Source organism: Micromys minutus (assembly GCF_963924665.1).
Source record: "Micromys minutus genome assembly, chromosome: 13".
Taxonomy (NCBI): domain Eukaryota; kingdom Metazoa; phylum Chordata; class Mammalia; order Rodentia; family Muridae; genus Micromys; species Micromys minutus.
The window spans coordinates 48,847,028-48,867,361 of NC_137982.1; the positions used below are offsets into that span (position 1 = coordinate 48,847,028).

The window sequence follows — 20,334 nt, forward strand, 5'->3', positions numbered from 1 at the left end:
TATAAAAAATTATTACAGCTCCAAGGAGTTGCTCATGATGAAGAGGTCAGAGAGGGATCTGACTTTTAGAATATTTAGTACAGTCAGTGAGGATTAGTGAGAAAGGGATTTCATTTGCCCAGCTAAAGTTATTTCCATGAGCAAAATTTAGACAGCTTTACTTTTTAGACATAGGCCGTTAACTCTGAAAATACAAACAAACGAATGAAAAACCCAAAGTAAGAGTCACAGCCACTGAAGGCAATGCTGACTTCGTATGGGCAGGCATGTTATAATGGTCTCACAAACCATCCATCTTCACCAGTGTGCTCAGAGCTGACTTCGTATGGGCAGGCATGTTATAACGGTCTCACAAACCATCCATCTTCACCAGTGTGCTCAGAGCTGACATCGTATGGGCAGGCATACTATAACTGTCTCACAAACCATCCATCTTCACCAGTGTGCTGAGAGTCTAAGCAACCTGGTACTTTTCAACATTCTGCTTCCTGTCGCTCCTACATATTCATGAAGGCTAAGTGCCCTTCTAGGCAACTCTCACTTTATATTATCAGCAAAAAAAAAAAGCACAAAGAAAACATAAACCTAAGATTATATGGGAGCTTTTACAACACGAAGGAATCACATCATGGCTGATAAATCTGAATGATGGGAAGAGAAGTTAGAAATACATTAAAATTCTTTTCAATGACAGCAAACAAATTACCCCAGAGTGTATAGAAGCTGAGCACACATACACCTTAGGTTCATAATATAGAAAAATACATCTGCCCCAGAAAATGTATGCTTTCTCAAAATGCTCACCCCAAATTTTTCCATAGTGTGAAAATAAAACATTTATCCTTAACTGTTCTTGGAACAAACCATCTGCAAGGCCCTGGTAGACCTGATAATGGAGAAATTATTATACAATTTTTGCATAGGGTACCCATATACTCAGCCCGTATTGATTTTCTTTTACATAGAAAATGACATTGCTGAATATTAGTTTTACACTATGGACAGAACCAAGAATGGAGACGATATAAACCATTTTAACAGGTAAGTCAACAGTGTCTAGAAAGAGTAGTAAAGGTTGTAACTTCAGATTTTGAAAATGACTTCTACATCAGAAGACCAGGAAATACTTAAAATGTCTTATTAAGTTGGTATACTTATGAAATGGCTATCCAATACTTATCTACATGCTATGATACTTGGTATTTTAATGTACATATGTTAATTCCAGCAGGAAGGGACAAAGGAGGTATCATTTATTATACCGAAAAATAGAGAAACTATCCTGAGTTATTAATAGAAAACTTAGGTAAGGTCTTTTTATATCCCTTATTTTTAATCTACAACTTAAATCACTAAATTCCATACCTGAGGCAGTCAGAGAGGGTTATTTAAAAACTCCTTCAGTGGCAAGTTACTATTTAACTCTATAGATATTTTGTTTGTTATGCTTACAAACTTGAGCTGATAGAGAATGCCTCACCTGCACTCTGAGGTGTAGGTACTAAATAGCTCTGAGCAGCACCCGGAATGTGGTTAAGACAGAGTAATGTTACAATATTTACCACTGTTAACAACCAAATTATTTAGGGTGTGAGAGTGCCCGCCTAGAATCCCAGTACTTTGGATGCTGCACAAGTAGGGTATAGAAATTAAGGACAATCTGGATTACATATAGTGAAAGCTGGTCAAAAAGAAGGAGAAAAAGAAAGGGGGGAGGGAGGGAGGAGGAGGGAGAGAGATAGAGAGAGGAATAAGAAATTAATAAAGAAGAGAAGAGAGAAGAGGAGAGAAGAGGAGAGGAGAGAAGAGAAGAGAAGAGAAGAGAAGAGAAGAGAGAAGAGGGTCACTGATGGCTTGGTGGCTTAAGTTTGATGAACAAGTATGAGAGCCAGAGTTCAGATCCACAGGAATCATGTAAAGCCAAGTATGGTGACATGTGCCTATAATCCCACTCTGTAATACCGAGATCCCAGTCTCGGGGAGGCAGAGACAGAATTCCCAGAAGCTCAAAAGAGACTGTTCCAAACAAGGTGCAAGAGTGGGCTGACCTCCAAGGTTGTCCTCTGATTCCCACACATACCGTGTGGTTTGCCAGTGCCTGTACACACATGCACAAACACACACTCATGTACACATCATACACACACAAATAAAATTGAATATGGTGAAGTAATACATAAAATAAACAAAGGAATTAAAGTGTTCCGTTACTGGCAATTATACACTGGAAAATACAGCTTTCCACTTTACCGTATTTACTGGACTGTGTTATTGATCAGTCTATCAGTCTAAAGGAAGAAAAGGGGGTTCTACCATCAACTTGAGGGCCAAAGGGTTTTATCTGCTTTTTCAACCAAGAAGGCTTAATGTCTACTTGAATGCTTGTATGCGCAGTGTAGGAAGACAGATCCCAAACACTTTCATTCTAAACCACGTGCTTTAGAAAACTAAAACTAAAACTCTGGCTTAAGAAACATCAGACTTATGACTGGTAAGAACCACTGCATTTCTGCATGACCAGCAATGCATTTCCATGGAAGATGATTTAGAAGGCCAGGAATGCCCGTGGTGCATGTGAAACAGGATAGCCTCATCTGACACACAAGCTCGCGCCACAGAGTTGCTGGCACTATTCTTGCTCAGTCACATTGGAAATCCAGTCAGAATCTAACCGCTTGTACCTTCCTCGATGCAAATTCAAGACCACTATACACACACGTAGAAGGGAGTGTGGATGAAGTACCTCTGAGCATCAACAAATCCAGCCACACCACATTTTTCTTGCCTGCACATTCCAATATGAAAGCTTAATCCGATCCCCACATAAGTTGGCATCATAGCTTTAAAGAAACTGAGTACTCTGGTTACTGCCCTGGGTATCATTGTCCATGCAGCTGCCTCTAACTTTAGTGAGCTTGTCAACAATGGGGCACGGCGGTGACAGGCCAGACAACTGTCCCGCTTGTCCGTATAGGCAGCCACACACACCAACAGCACAGGAAGAGGAATAGCTGATTCATTAGAAATCTATAAATGCTATAATTCACACTAGTAAGACTTATGGATTATAGATGCTAGGATTTTTTTAAGTGAGTAATTTGATTCTTCCCTCTTTGTCCAAGCCCAGCTCTTTCATGTTTTCACAAAGTAGCCCAAACGTCTATGGCTATAATTAGAAAAAATTCTAAAATCTTAAAACTGCTCCTTTTTCTTCTAAACTACAAAACTCAGCCTCTCATAATTTTCTCAGTGAGTGATGAGTCTCTTCTTAGGGCTAGAAATGAGAGCACTATGGAAACAGAGGGGTGGAAGGCTCCTGACAGGCTAGGCTGGCTTGCTATTCTTAGTCTTGACTAAGCTGGTCGAGGCAGAGAAGGTCTTATGTGTAAGTCTGGTGCTGGCACAGCCACTGGTGTGAGGGACAGAGGCTATTTAAAACCAAGGCAATGGGTTTACAAAGAAAAATCTGCGTTAGAACTATGGCATACTTCTGGCTAAACCCCAAGTTCAAAATGAGTAGTCAGTTTTTATTTCTGTAGCATCCACTTCACAAGCTCTATTCGATTCTTTGCTTGCCCAGGCTGGTTGAGGAAGCCTTTGGGGGCTCACTCTCCATAACAAAAGGCTGTAATGTACCACCACCCAGAGATGCTTGAATTCAAAACAAAGACATCCAAAAATCTAATCTGGATAAGACGCTGCAAATATTATTGGAGGGCATTGGGTCTCAATGTTGGACAGATTTCTGGAGAAGTCCCTTTGGCCTTCTTCCACTCGGTAACCACGGCACATCCTCCTCGGCTCCAAGCCGCATAGCAACAGGAAGTGAGACAACTCGTAAGGCAAAGACCTGTTCCAAAGTACAGGCAGCAGCCAGTCTCCGCAATAAATATTATTTTGTATGCGTTGCATCTTTGTAATGAATTTAATGCATCTTGTTCTATTTTCATTTGGGAAAATGGTATCTATAATTTTAAACATGAGCTGCCCATACCCTCCAGAAGACACTGTATGGTATTTTACAGACACCAAACACTAGGATTTAAAATTTTGAGCCTTTGGGATCAACATTTTCTGAATAAATTGTAGTGTTTCCTGTCCACTTATACATGCCACCAAATTCAGTTGGGTCAGGACTTTCTGAGCAAATGGCTGTGGTTGGGAAGCACCACGTGGGTTTCAATTTTCTCAAGACACTTTGGTATCTTGTGGACATTTATAGTGTTAAAGCCTGGCTCCCAGTAGCCACATTAAATATATATGTTGGATACAGACGATTTACTATTTTTTTTTCAAGAACAAGTTTGGGTGACAAGTCGGAGCAATGGATACTTGTCTATATTTTTCCCCGTGATGCCTCATCCGGTGGTTTCTTCTCTATGCAATTTTTTTTCCTGTGCCCTTTCCTGCCGGGGATGGCCATGTTCATTTTGTCAGAGGCAAAGTGCCCAACAGTGGTATGTGGTTTTCATTGTTACCTATGCATGTTATATAAAAGTACCTGCCACTCCTCAATTACAGTCCATTGCTTCTGACCCAGCTCGTATCTGGCTCTCAGATGACCAATCCATTCAAACTTACAGCAGAACGTGGGGGATTCATGCCTGGTATATGGAATATATATGCTAAATCCTTCCCTTTTCACTCTCTGATAGAAAAGATGTTGCTATCCTAGAGGAAAATTTCCAGGGTAAGGCAATATCATAGTCTAGAAGCTTCTGTGTGGAAAACTTATTTTCAGAAAATGGATGGCGGCCTGATTCTGTCATCCTGTTCTTCCCAGAAAAGTAATTGTTCGCGACACAAAATAGGAACCTTTAAGTTATAAATCCCCATTAACATCATGCAAATATAAGGGTACATTTTTTTTTCTTTTTGGTCAGCTTGTAAGAAGGAAACATATTTCCTATCAGTATACTAACATTTTAAATGTAGATTATAAACCAATGATGTTCCTTTGTAATGTAATATGATTGTGGAAATTTCTAGAATGTTTTGTGTGTTAATGATATATTCACATGGCCAAGCAAGAAAATGCAAAGTGATATTGAGCCGTCATGCATACAAATGAATCCTTGCATGAAATGGGTGGAAAAATGCCATAAAATTTGGCAGTTTGACAGTTGTGCTTCTCCTGGGTAAACATGAAGAAAACGAGTTTTTCAAAAACCTCCTATGCATAAAAATATACAACAATAATGGAACACAAAAGGCATTGTTACTTGTCTTTAAAGGAAAGCACATCTTATTTTTAAAATGTCATTTAGAGCACCTTCCCTTCCCTCACCTTGAGGTGCAAAGTCCTTCTGTAAACGACCCACGTAAGAGCCCTACATTAACTCCAACAAAGTCAAAAGAAAATGTTCTCTGGAAGCAATCAAATCAATTGTGACAGATCGTTCATACATATTATAATAGGTGTATTGGAAAGAAGGAATAGACAGGCTTGGATGGGACTGTATGAAGAGAATAGTTCATTCTAATAGTTCATGTCTGGCAGGTGAATCTTGGTTCAACAATGTTGACCCCCCCCCATACATACAATAAAATAAAACCCTAAAACTACAGACAGAGGCTCTGCAGTCTTCCAGTGCATTGTTAAGATGGATCGCCCCGCCCCCACACACATCTTCATGGTCTCCTATGAAAATAAAGACACACAGCCCGATAGTCTCTGAAGCCCTACTGCAGCTCAGTGTCTGGGAACTTCTGGGAACTACTTTGATCACATTGAAAGTAAAACAGTGTGTGATCAACTTTAAAAATTAAATGTTAAGTACAGTCTAGTTCCTTGTCAAAATATTATTCATTTGTTTGTATCAGAAAATTATATAACATACCACATTTCAATTTTTTGTTGTTTATTTTGAGACAGGGTCTTATGTAGTTCATACCGACCTCAACTTTGTTCTGTAACCATTGCCTCCCAAGAACTGGAAAAGCAGACATGTGCTACCTTGCTTGGCTTCATTTCATTTTGTATAATACTCTAGATACCTCTGTCTAAACAAATAGCACATATAGATGTCAAATGTTGTTGCCATGGAAATGTCAACCGGGTTTCCTCTCACAGTCATGGTACAAAGCTGAACAAAACATGACTTCATTTTACTAAAGGTCACCGAAAATATTTCTCCTGATTATTTTGCCACTAGTTTGGTGTTTGTAAAGCCCAGCATGTGGATGTCACACTTCAACATGCCTGCTGTATCTCCACCAAAACAAAAGCCAAAGAAAAAAAAGACCTAAGGTTCTCAAAGGTTCTTCAAGTGTAGAAGAGTAGCCTAAAGATTAGTTGGGTTAGAAGTAGAAGTGTCGGAGGATGATCCTTCTCTGAGTAATTATGAGTGTGTTCAGATGATATCCAACCTCTAAACCAAAGCCCCATGTATCTGCTAGCTCATTCCTGAAGTGGTACAGACAATCCTGGGGCGTCCCTACTGTGACTGAAGAGTCATCTGTCATCTGGGCTGGCTCCTTAATGCAAGTTCCTCATGAGGCTGTCCCTGTAAATAGAAGGTCTGGAAGGCTGTAGGCAGGGGAAACCGAGCTTCATAAATACCATGGCTCTTCAGGGACATGCAAACCCAGAGAGGTAGGGCTGGGAACACACGTAGCCTCCTTCACCAGGGCTCTCTCTGTTGCTGCAGATCTCTGCCAGCTTGTGCAGGGAGAAATGTTTGGATAAAGCAAAGGAAGAAGTGAAGGAAGAGGATGAAAGGGAGGGTCAGAACTAAGAAAATTTAGAAGAAGATCACCTTTGAAAATGGCTATGAATCTTTCATAGCCCTGAGAGAACCAAGAAGCTCTGGATGATTCTGGAATCAAAACTAAACAGAGCTAACAAAGTGTAAACTGTAGCATGGGGAAGCAGAAGAAGCTGCTCCCCTGTGTAGAGGGCAGACTACACTATGGGGTCGCCAGAAAGTGATCCAGGCCAAGAACGGAAAGGAAGCAGTGTCGGAGCTCACTGCCATAGTAAAAGTCATGTCGGCGCCTTCTCCCTGGCCCCTCCTTGTAAACAGGATCCTAGCAGCTTCTCCTGATCTCTCACTTTCTCTCCAGCACCTTCCTGTGCTCTGCAGGAAGGGCGGGAGCACCAAAGAAGACCACCATTAAAGCTCCATTGCCCATTCTTTAACCAATTAGTTAATGATTCTCAGTACCTGGTGGATGGACCTAAATTATGCAGATGGAGCAGAAACGAAGAATTCAAGAAAGTGAGTTAGTGGCCTTTCCCCTCAGCCCCCTTTTCAGTGCCCTCAGAAAGATCAACAGACGTGGAATTGTCATTTTCCTGTGTCTTCTCTAGAACAAGCTCATGATGGTTGGCAGACTGCTGTGCTCAGACAGCACACAACCCATGAGTGCAAATCTTAACTGTAGGGCTGGAAGTGAAGGAGGGGGTTGAATATGTGTCACGGCTCAGAACCGTTGATGGCTGCAAGGGGAAACTGTGTCTGTGTGGATGCTGCAGTATAGGGGACCCCTTACCATTTCTTTCTCCCTGAAAATTCTTTTGCCAGAAAAGGAATCTGTTCACTTTAACAGGAACTGAGTTACTTGACTTTGGAAAATGTTTTTCGGTCTCCCAGGCAAAGTTTCTTCTCCCTGCCCTTAGCACCACCTTCACCCTGAGTCAATGGAACTTAAATAGAATGTCAGCAGGCTAGAGCAAGCTGTCATACTGGGCAGTGCCACCCTTTCCTCTATACCCCGAGAAAGCTGTGTCCAATCAAGCAGGCTAGAACACACACACACACACACACACACACACACACGAAAAGCAATAAGATTCCAGACCTTCAATCATGTGTTCAAAGTTTTGCTATGCATTGACCGTTTGAGATACCAAACTGTCCTAATATCAACAGTAGGTTTGGTAGCTCAAAGCTTACTTGAGCTTTCTGGACCCTGAGACTACTGGGAATAAAAAGGCACGGGTAAGAAAACGGTGTTCTGATGTGCATGTGTAGCAGTATGTAGCATGCAAGCACACATGCTCGTGCAAAGACACTGGGAGAGATGCTTTGAGCTCAGCGTGTCCTTTCCCAAAGCCCTACCTCATTAATCTCATCGAGTGTGGTGCGGTACTCCAAGCCGCAGGACAGGACCCGTTCATAGTCCTTGGCTTTGGAGCTCCAGTTCCTGCTATCCAGTTCAAGGGTCTCCAACTGCTGCTCCAGGCTTTTTGCAGAAATATTAGAGCAATTCTGGAAATGAAGGATGTGGAAATAACAAAAGGAACCTGTGAGATGGCCTCGCAATGTACCACTTTGCCTGTGTTGTAATGCTCACAAATGGCTTTAAAAGAGATATAGGGTCCTAATTTATTTTACCCTAAACATATTCGAATCTAATAATTTGAGAGAGAAGCCAGACACTCAACATTACGGAACAGACATTGCTATTCTTGACTCTCATCACCATTCCTAACTCCTCAGAGACACCACTCATGATAAGGTCTAATTTTTACTTCAAAAAGCATAAAATATGCATTAGAAACATTCTGCCTCAGCTCTGTAATTTTCTCGTCAACTTGAGTTTAACCTCAGGTTCATTATGCAAGTGCGCCGATCTCTAGCGCAGGGGGGATGCTGGAACCAAGGCCGGGAGAGGTCTGGAGCACAGTGTGTGTTATTTGTGGGAAGTGAGACATTCTGCTTTCTTCTTAGTTTTATTTTTTTTAAATAAATTTACAAATATAATAAAACTCTTTAGAAAAAGTTGACACTGGCAAAAGTGAATTCTTTTTAACAGTAACCAATTCGCATATTCTGCCTTTTAGCTTAAAGAGCAGATGCTGGGCTTTCTGTATATCACTTAGCACTTGCTGGGCGTCTCACATGAACTTAAATGTGAAATCAGACCAGTGGCTTTTGTTTATAGTGAAGTAAACATAACCTTCCCCCACCCCGTTTCAAAATATGATTTTGGGGAATTGTAAAGCATTGGAGTTTGGTGCGTTAGTTAGGAATTAGTTATGAATGTTTGACTAGAAAATGCTTTCTGTTCTTTCAGGATCCTCTATTAACATGTGACCAGAGGTATAAAGTATGTGCAAAAACCGGGGTCAGAATCCAGGCCAGTAACAGAGGGCCTGGGCCCATCTACTCTGGGCTTTTATGGAAGAGGGGCCAGTGTCTCTGGACTTCAGCTCCTCCTCTGTAAAATGGGGCTGCTCGTCTGGTAAGACTCTAGGACCTAGTGGCCTTCCAGACCTATAATACTGAAGCACCACTGTCCAGTAGAAATGCATGAAGATGTATGGAGGAATTGAACAGTGTCTAATAGTCTCACTGAAAGGCAAAGAAGACAAACAAAATTAACTTTCACAGCATAATATAGCTTACCATGTATGTCCAAATATTATCATGTTATATCACATATTTAATATAAAAGTATTAACATTTTTACCTCACATCTTTGAAATCTAATATGTGTATCGTTTGAAGCTTTCTCAGTTGTGGTTAAATTTCTTTCAGAAATACTTGATCTAGATTTAAGTTTCTCCAAACTTACAGTTTCTAAGGTGGAACTCACATGCCCAAGTAGTTTCTGAATGTACTGAGAGATTTCCAACTTAGTTCAAATTAAATAAAAGTTTAGCTTCTTAATTGCATTAGACACATTTCAAATATAGAAACCTAATGGTCCATCTGAGATCATAGCTCTATTTTAAATTAACACGAGAATAATATGTATAAAATAGAGTTTATATGCTCAGATTTTCCTCCTTAGGCTTACTTGTTTGCTAATGGTGGTGGAAATCAGAACTAATATTCACCCCGATGAATGCCTTTTAGCATTTAACATACTGGGGCTATGGGATGGCTTAGTAATGATTCGCTCGGTTAATATGCATGAGGTTCTCTGTTCAGTCCCCAGCACCACACACAAAAGCAACCATTCATGTTGAACTCAGCCATCTGCCTGCTGCCTTCATGGTACCAGTGAGAGAGAGGCAGCGATGGTGATACCCCTAGATGCTTACAGGTTGTTGAACAGATGAAACGATGTCCATTCCTAAGGAGAGAGCCAGCCGCTGCAGATGCTCTACATGTGCCCGCCTTCCTTGAAAATGTCCCAGTTGCATCTGGACCTCCTTAGAACCCCCCAGTTCCGTAGGCTGTGCTAGAGGCTCCAGTCCTCTTGGCTTCATGAGACGAGTCAGCTGGAATTCAAAACATCAGCACTTAACCTGATTTGTCCAAAGCCTGTTTGCTGTAATGCTTCCCCAGCTGGATGAAACACCCCCTAGCCCATCCGGAATATCCGTCCTACGGATGATGATACAGGTACACACGGCGGTGCCGTGACTCCAACAAGAATCCATGGATCAGGGCACACCTTCAGTTCTATAAAAGGAGGAAATGCATTCTGGGCCCACCCTCCCAAACTTTAGCAAGCTCTTGGTCTGTGATGTACGTAAACCCAAAAACCACTTTTGAAATGAGCTTCCTTTTAGGTGAGTATGAGTGTTTTTTGCCTATATGCATGTCTGTGTCTCAGATGCATATAGTTACGCAGAGGGCAGAAGAGGGTGTTGGAGTCTCCGAGCTTGTGACAAAGATGATTGTGAGCTACCATGAAATAACCAATAAATGTTTTGTTTTGTTTTTTTGTTTTGTTTTGTTTTGTTTTGTTTTTTCCTGAGCATATCATGCTGAGAGCTTCTAGGGATGAAAAAAAAGAAAAAAAAGAAAGAACTTGGGTTTTGCCCATCCCTCTTCCCAAAAGCTAACACTTGAGTTGGAAAAATAAAATCCGAGTCAAGGTGCTAGGTGTGACTGAGTGCTGTGGGAATTTAGAAGGGAGAATCGCAGCCTGGGAGGGGCTTGCTGGAAGGAAGCAGCTAAGCGATCTGCCAGCAAGTGCCAAGTCGGAGTCAAGGCTGAGTTGGAGGAACTCATGTGCCTTGTTGGAAGGACAGGGCAGGCTGCAGCCTGGCTAGGTATGAAGTAGGCTGGGGAACCGTGAGAGATAAATTAGCAGCCAGGGCGAATAAACCTCTTACACTGAGACGAGTGATTTGTTTTATTTATTGCAGAATCCTAACCTTTAAACAACCCCCGTAAGACTTACCTCTTCCCTGACCTGATGGAACCGGAAGGTCTTGTACAGGATTGCCTCATATTCCTGGATTCGCTCTCGCTGCCTCCGATGGAGGTGGAGGAGGTCCTTCAGTTGTTCAGCCTTCTCCCTCACAGGGGCTCCCTGACCACTGAACACTTCCCAGTCTTTCGTGATGAGCTGAACGTCCTCATGCAGTTGCTGGAAAGAAGGAGAGTAGCGCAGCGAGCGATTCTTATTTTACAACTGTGCTGATTGTCTACATAATGTGCCATTTTCTCATCTGTTAACTCACAGACACCCATAAGCCTTCTCGAAGCCCAGATACTGTGCTTAACAGTGAGGACATAAAGATATGTTCAGTCTCTGTCTCCTCAGGACTTTATAGACAACATGGGGATAAAGGTAGGGGTCTCAAAGACAGATGTTAAGGATGGAAGTCCACATGCGTCTATAATATATCAAATGCACTGGCCTTCTGTTAAGTCAGTAGACTTCTTTAGACATTTAGTATAGCGTAGGATCGTGAGGAATGATAAGGACACAGAGCAAAGTATAAAAATACATCAGGGGAATGACTTGTGCTCCCCAAGGAAGGAATGATCAGTATGAACACACCAGCTGAACAGCACACAAGATATGCTGCCTCAAAGCTGTCAGGCCAGAATCCACAAATAGCCACCACATGGAGAGGGGGTCGACTGCCTTCCCTCTCAGTCAGCACTGCTCAGACATCCCATGCAGGAATCTGAGCTTGCAAATGGCACACTGCTTCAAGAGAATTCTACTCTTATCCCAGGGGTGGATCTTGTATCAAAGGAAGAAGCAAAGGGGATGCTGAGGGCTAAGGACATGGTTCTCAGACAACTGACTTGCATAAGTTCAAGTTAAGTAGTTGGACCTCAGCTAGATGGCTCACATCACAGGAGCAGAACTAAATACGCATAGCAGTGGCTCTCAGACACGTGTGCCAAAAGAAGTGTATGTGTGCCATACAGAATCTAGCAGACTGGGTTAGTCCCAGTGGTGTGAGTTTGGATAGGAGAGTTTACTGTGGATTGAGGCGCTATGTATGTGTCTATGTGTACAGAGTGTAGTGGGTACGCTTCACATATGCTTTATATTAACATATACAATTAGATATCCTCCAAACATCTAATGCAGGAATTCTTCAAAGCCAATACGTATTACGTAGTAACAGATAGATGCATCTTAAGTTGTTTTTTTTTTTTTTTTCCAATAAGACCCAGAAATCAAATAAGGTATTAACTGGGAAGACTAGGTAAAAATATCAGAATTCCAGGTTACCCTTGGCTTTATTGCAAGTTTGAAGAAGTTAGCCTGGGTTTGGGAATCTGTCTCAAAAATAAATAAATAGAATAAATCTAGGTAGGAATATCTGACAGCCAACCTGTCTTGAAAGTTTGTCAAGGAGCAGTAGGGTCATGGGTGGAGGGTGGGGTTAGTCAGTTAAGGGGTGGAGTCCTGACTTGTGGCTTGATTCTTGTACTCGGAGAGCGTCCTTGAAAGGTGACCCAAGCTCACAGAAAAAAATTATCAGGAAAGGGGTGGGGTGGGAGCTGGAATGCTTGTGGGTAGGAGCAGACACATTCCAGTGACCCGTGGACCAATGACAATAAAGCTTCTAGGTCAGAGGTTGTCGGTTTTGTTCTAAGATGCCTTACTTCTAAACAGTCCCTAAGAAAACAGTGACTATAAGATAAACACATTGATAAATTCATTAGAAATATTAAGGAAATTGGTGCAAGATAAAAATATATTCAAGACACAGTATGGCTTAAATGCTTGGGTATCATCAAATACAAAAGTATGTATGGGGACAGTGAGAAATGTGTTGTTATAGGGTTGAAGAGAAAGGCAGTACTTTTGTTAAAGAGAAAGGATGCTTATAGGGCAAACGGGAACTGGCGACTTGGGGTTTTCCATTCACCCAATCCATTCATTGGCATCTCCACCTGGAGGTGAGGCTTCGTTGCGATCCACCTCCTCCGCAGGTCTGACAGGCTCTGGAGGCTCCCTCCAAGGTCAAGCGCAGAGACAGGCATCAGAACTTCATGGAGAAGTTTTACATTGTGAGTAGTCTGAAACAGACACTGACAATCAGGAATGTGTTTCTGGAGACTCGGCACGTGCAGTGGTGATGCGGCATGGGGAGTTCTTCAACCCCCGTAAACACTGACCCTTGCCCGGGAGGTCACACATCCCTTGATCTCCTGTGACTTTTATGTTTTCTTTTTAAGATTTATTTCTTTATCTTGCATACACTGTAGGTGTCTTCAGACACACCAGAAGAGGGTGTTGGATCCCATTACAGATGGTTGTGAGCCACCATGTGATTGCTGGGAATCGATCTCAGGACCTCTGGAAGAGCAGTCAGTGCTCTAACCACTGAGCCACTTCTTCAGCCCTTATGTTATTTTTTTTTTTTTAGTCATGATAACATATAACAAAATGTGCAATTTCTACCCTCTCTTTATGTACAATTAAGTCACACCAACTACCTATAGACAGCCCTCATCAACCTAAACAGGACCTCTGACCCTGTAAATAGCACCTCATTCCCTCCTCCCTTCTTGCGTCCACCCTCTGGTAGCACCCATTCTGGCCTTTGTTTCTGAATTTGGCTACAGGGCGGCAAATAAGCAGAACCATTGATTTCTGCACTCTTGTGCCTGGCTGGTGTCTCTTACCTCATGGTTTTAAGGCTCTACAGGCTGCACAGGTCGGAATTTATTCTCTGAGGGGTAACCTCAGACATTCCTTTTTGTTTATTTCCAGGCTAGGGCCCAAACCAGGTGCTTCATGCAAGCTTGGTCTTGCAGAGAGCCATTACCCACTCCCGTTCCTTACCTTCTGAAGTTTCTCTTTGAACATTTCCCACCGTTCTTTCATCGGCTTGCCTTTGATGGCTTTGAGGTGCCACGCCATCCGGAGGTGACTGAGCTCGTCCCTTCCGTTTGTTTGCTTTTCCATAATGTTCTCCATAATGCGCATTTCATTTTTAACATTTAATAGCTCATTCTCTTTTGCCTGTTGAATTAATAATCCATGTAATAGCTTTCTTTCCTAAGAGATACATTTTTCTTTTGCATCCAGCTATTTTAGGTGGCAAATGCTTCATCACACCCAAGCAGGACACATCCAAGCTTGTATACAGAGGCACAGTCAGACGCTTGGACCTATAGTCTCTGTGTGACACCAGGTGCAGTCTTTAAAGGCCTCAGTAGTATTCTAGTGGCTTTAAAGGGGGGGGGGTTGAATAATAAAATTATATATCCTATAATCATGATTATTAAATTTAATAAATTATTAGAGACAGTAGACCACAGTGGGAGTAACTCTATAAAATATTTTAATACATGTTATAAATAAAGTTACTGTATCTTTTATATGTTATTAAGAAGCTATTAAAGTATAAAATATTCTTCAATGTAGTATAAGCTGGGAATTGTATTTTATCAGTGACGACTACAGTCTTAAGGGCACAGTGGTCTGAGTAGGGCCTAGCGAAGGGTAGCTATCATAAGACATGCTGTGGTTAGCTAGCAGGGTGTGAGTGATTTTGAATTTGACAGAGTTAGTATCAATAATTTTCTTTCTGTCTAGTTAGTGAACATAGTCCTCGTTTTACTTCAGTGTGGTGCCTGGAAATTCTTGTTGTAATGTAGTCTAAATCAGGTGTGAAATTATCCACTCATTTTACGTGTATATCCATGCACCACAGACTGTTCTATGATCTTTCCTCTCAGATGCCACAGTAGCAAGGAGGTTCGTGTTTGACAGAATTCTCAATATTCACCACTGTAGATTAATAAGTTGGTACATACATCTGCCAGGACTCTGACCAAAGTCAATTAATCTAATTCAAACTTTAGATGGAAAAAAAATCAATTTCAAGCTTGAAAAATTCTAGTCTCAGGGACACACCCAACTCAAGACAAAGAGCCAGCTTCCATATCCCTCTCCCTCCCCCTCTCCTCCCCTCCCCCTTCTCTAAACCCGCACTCCAGCAGTATGCTCTTTCAAGACTAATGCTCTGTGTATAGGAAGAGGAACAACATCCTTACCTGCAATTTCCCCTATCAGTAGGCCAACCAATTAGTAAAGTTAATTACTATGTAGACATAATTTTTTATCAACAAAGAACCTATCACTAGAATATAGAAAAAAAACTTTAACAATGATGTCGTGCAGATATGAGACCATGAGGAGGCAGTGGGCAGATATGGGCTATTTTCAGGAACTCTATGAATTGGGATTTCGTATAAACCTGCCATTTTAGACATAGATTCAAGATTCGAGTTTGGATCCATTTCTTTCTGCAAACCATTCCACGTGAGGATAATACTATTTGATTGTTTATATGTGATTCCTGACACTTGATAAGGATTCACCAACCTGGATAAAAGACCAGACTACAGATCAAAGGGCAAGAGGAAAAAACATATTAGCAGAAGGGTCCCTAGATGCAGCTACTGGAGGTGACAAGGACATTCTCAACACACCCTGGATTAAGATGCTCCAAAGAAATGTGGGAAAGATGAAGAATGGATGTGAAAGAAAACCTTAACAATTATATTTACCTTTAAAACCACCTGGCACGTCCACAATTGAAAAGAACTGTAAAATTCAGGAATAAAAAGAGACTATAAAAAAAAACAGACAATTTGCAAATCATTTAACTTTCTTGTAACATAAACTATAAGTGCCTAAACTAGAGATGAAAGGAGACACACTAAGCCAAGCAAGTGTGTAAAAAGTAAAGGATAGAGTGAATCAATGTTTCAAATGAAAAATAACTTGGTATCCAAACATGAATGAATCGCTTAACAAGATTTGTTTTTCTGATGCTTAAAGAGGGTGTGACCTGATTTATAACTATTCAGTGAATGCTTTGCTTCTACACAGGCTCATCACTAACGTTCTTCCAACAACACAAGTCAAAACAAAGAAAAAAAATTCAATGACTGAAGGTCAAAGAGATCGGAGTCTTGCAGCCCAATTCTGCCAAGTGATTTCTGCCTCCAGATTCATTCCCCATGTCTCCAGAAAATGGCAACAGCCAGTCATCTTTAAACATCTACAGAAAGAAGCTCTAGGCTGTAAGAGAAAGGAAGATGGTCTGGTCTTCAGTTGGGTGCCATCCAGTGTATGGATAAACTTCACACTGCAATCAGATCTGTGCTGACACTTGGGTATCTGAAGAACGTTTTAAAAGCAGAGTCAGAAGGAGTTGTGCCGCACACTCAGGTACCATGGAGATTATATCAAAGCATAGTAGAAGCATTAATTGTTCCTTTAAAAAAAACCTGCTAATCAATATATTACTTAAGGAACTAGGGTGTCAATCTTCCTTTCGGACATTTTTGCTAAAGATGTCATCACAGTTATAGAAGGCTGGCTTTGCAAATCTACAGAACAAAACCCAAGAGAAATAGTTAATAGAGTGGATCGATCTAAATTAGTTTCACAAGGTGAATCATTGTCTAAGGCCAAATGAAATAAGGCAAGAACTATACAGGTCCACATCTCAGGAAAAAGTTAGACAGCTGGTGCAGAGAGCCCTGACTAACTAAACCTAGGATCTGAAAGGTCATGTAAGTGGTACTGGATCGCCATTTACGAGAGATTACTGCTTTAGGTGTTAGCACCCTCATGTCTCAACTACAAGAAAGATGTCAGGTTGGTTGCCATTGGCCATTAGGCTTCTGTTTCCGTTTCACGAATGGGTTTAGCAAGTAAAAATTTTGGCAAAGCAGATCAGCCTGAAGGGAGAAATTAAACTACATCATAAATGATAAATTTGCAAATGTGTAGCTGTAGGAAAGACTCATATTAAATGTAGCAACTGCTTTCAATGTTGGAAAGAATTTCATATGTCAGAGAAATTACCTACGGATGGTTTTATGCCTGCCTTGCTACAGAGGTGCAGTACGAGATAGGAAGACAGACTTATTTAACATTTTAAAAACATTCTTTTTTAACAGCTAGCATTTTTCCAACAATAAAATGAGCTATTTCATTGGGAGAAATTCATGAGGTTTCCGAGGGAGAAGTGAACTAAGCACATTTTAAGAATTCTATAGGTAGCTTCAAATAGATGAATGGCTGGCATGAAGGTCCTGGGGTATTTTGTTTATTGATCTCAGGGAAACCAAGGCTTAGGACGTAGCTCTAAAGGCAGTGGATCTTTGTTCTACAAGGACTAGGAGAAGAGGAGGTATCAAGGGTGAGACAATAGAGCACTTGTACAATGAGGAAATACTGGGAGTGAGAGACTGAGCAGGAATGGGTGTGGGGGAGTAAGAAAAGAGAACACAGGGTTGGAGGTAGCGTTAAAGCAAAGTCAAGGATGGATAAAATCAATCTTTGGGAATCTACTACTTTGCAAGCTAATTAAGAGTTGTAATTAAAAATATGGATCTGTTAAGCCAAGAGGAAATTCTTCAGAACAAAGATTTATCATAATCATTGTCTCTGGGTCCCTGGAAATTTTGTAAGGACCTTGCTGTCAACATAACTCAAAACCTGTGTATAGACTTCTGGGACTTTTATATCACATAGCACTTGTATCCGAGTAGCTAAAGCGGCTCTCTTGTGACACATGAGCTCTGTGACAATAAAGCTTAGAAATGCTGGGCTTCAAAACCGGTCCAGTTTGACAGAAGTTGAGGGGGCCTCCCTTGGGCAGCTCAGCAGACTAACAGACAAGCTGATATGTGATTCTGACTATGAGGAATAATATCTACTAAAGGCACTGGCTTCTTAATGTTATTCTTACCATGTTTACTAAGCTCAGGAACTCAAGGCCCAAGTCCTGGGTCAGAAAACTCTTCTTTAAAAATAGCTGCCACTTCTTCTCAGCAGAGTCAGACTGGCACCTGACCAATGCGTCATCTTCATCTTGCCAAGGCATTTCGGTCAGATAAAATTCCTTTAGGCTCTGAAGCTGCTCTTCTACCTAAGGCAGGAGAAGACAGATGAGAGTTAAGAAGGATTTTTAATAAAAAGGATTCAGAGTCCATTTGGAGCCTGTATAAAATTAAACTGAAAACCCAGTTCTTGGTATTCTTTAAATAATTATTGACTATTTCCAGGGTTCTGAAAACCACGAGAATTTGCCTACATAGCTGACAGGCAGGAGTCCCACTGCATAACAAAAGAAGCTGGTAAGGCTGTTGCCAATCAAAAATATTATTATGCTCTAGATTACTTTTTATGTATAATCTACAATGAGAATAATTTATTTCAGAGATCAGGGGACTGCTCTGCTTAAAACTGAGTTTTATAACAAATAAAGGAACAAATAAAAATCAGGGAATACAAATCAGAAAAAAAAGCAATTCAGCAACTGACAATTAGTACTTAATATATTAGAGTATTGTGATTTATCTGTTACCTTAATGTAGTATTTTATTAATTCTTTGAAAATGTAATACAATGTGATTTGATCATATTCACTCCCTATTTCTCAAATTTTCCCAGATCCACCCCCACCTCCCGATTGCCTCCCAATTTGTTTTTCTCTTTGTTTTATGACTATAACCTACAGAATTCAATTTGTGTTGCCCATATATACCCACAGGCGTGGTACCATCCACAGGAGCAGAGTTAACCTACCAGAGGTCACCCCTTAAAGCAAACTACCTCAGGGATGTAGAACAATGGCTGCTCTTTCAGAGGACTCAGGTTCAATTCCCACTACTCACGTGATGACTCACAACCATCTGTAACTCCAGTTCTAGGGGAACTGATACTCTCTTCTGACCTCACAGACACCAGGCATGCATGAGGCACACAGGCACACATGCAAGTAAAACACCCATACATAGATATAATCTAGTATGATATAATATGATATCAAATAAAAATAAAACTGACTTTCCCCCGACCCAGTAGCCATTAACTATCGATGGCTCTTCAGTTAGAGCCCTTCCTCACCTTCCATGATAGAACAATGATTGGCTTGATTTTATGCACGTAACTCCAGCTCCTGTGAATTTACAAGTAGAGTGCTCCTGTCATGTCTAGAGGACACTGTTTTCCTGAAGTTCTCCCTGACCCTGGCTCTTATAGTCTCTGCTCACCCTCTTTGCTTTGGTGGGGGTTGGATGAAGTATACACCTAGTTGTGGCTGGGCATTCTACTGTACAATTTAATTTTAATCATGGTGAATCATAATAAAAGGGTACAAATAATGACAAATTTTCTTGGTAAGCATTAATATTAAAAACCTTCACTGGCTAATCTTATTAAGACATACTACTTTGGCTCCCTAGAACTACATTTAAGCATTTGTTAACCAGTATTAGCAGTACTCAATTATTTTAAATTACTCTCCTGAGCAGAGCTAATATACAATCAAATGTGTAACTATAGATTAACAAGTAATGGGGGTGATATAGAATTAGCAGAAAGCATTTGGAACTGATTTATATGCATTTGAAAAATATTTAATGACTAATATGACAAGACTCATGGAACTTATAAGTTATAAAAGCCATGGAAACACAGTATGAGATTTCAAGCAATAGTCACCATACTTTGAAGGTTTCAAGAGCATTCTTAGTTGAAATGAAGTAAAGCCAGCCTGGTTTAGCTCTCAGAGCCAGAGAGGATCTATCCTGATTCCCATATTCTACTCATTCAGTTGATGCCCATTTCCTAAGTGCACAGCATCTTTTCCTTAATTTTCTTCTTCTATTTATCTTTAGTGAACCACATAAAAGGATGCCCTTCCCATGGAGGATCCTGAGATTCCCCTACAAAGAATTATTTACTTCCTTAGAAACCAAAGTTAGCTCTGTGGGGAAAAGGCCGATAAGACATGCCTGTGTACAGACAAGCAGACAATGTACTCGGGACAAGGAGGGGAATGACAATAGCTCTACATGAAGTAAATGTAGAAAATCTTTCCAGCAGGTGATATTTGGTCTGTCCCTTTCTAGGGTGAGAGCAAAAGGAGGTCTTGGATGGAAGGAACTGGTGCAAAGTGTGGAGTCACAGGCATCCAGGAAATGCATGCTGAAGGCGTGAATGAAATTCAGATTCATCAGCTGATGGGCAAAGGGGTCCAGGAAGATCGTTGTATGGGATACGGCTGGGCAGACTGTTGCACCTTGCTTTCTACTGTAGCCAACAGAATCATGACACAGACTCATTAGTTTGATGTTGCCAATGGTGAGCAAGTGATGAGGACTTGGACTGGTAAACACCTGAGAAAATTTGGAGAAAGCTATG

The 20,334-nt window shown here is 41.0% G+C and overlaps 1 protein-coding gene across 1 annotated transcript in view; it reads right to left on the reverse strand.

The window, feature by feature from the left end:
* The window catches only part of CCDC141 (coiled-coil domain containing 141), a gene marked incomplete at both ends in the record, with an annotated part of 162,870 nt that overhangs the window by 17,512 nt on the left and 125,024 nt on the right, over positions 1-20,334 (reverse strand). Inside the window, 6 exons of the mRNA XM_080928184.1 lie at positions 8,064-8,213; positions 9,995-10,174; positions 11,086-11,274; positions 13,050-13,175; positions 13,945-14,124; positions 17,876-18,055. Coding sequence (XP_080784310.1) covers positions 8,064-8,213; positions 9,995-10,174; positions 11,086-11,274; positions 13,050-13,175; positions 13,945-14,124; positions 17,876-18,055 — 1,005 coding nt within the window. The remainder of the gene's footprint in view (positions 1-8,063; positions 8,214-9,994; positions 10,175-11,085; positions 11,275-13,049; positions 13,176-13,944; positions 14,125-17,875; positions 18,056-20,334) is intronic.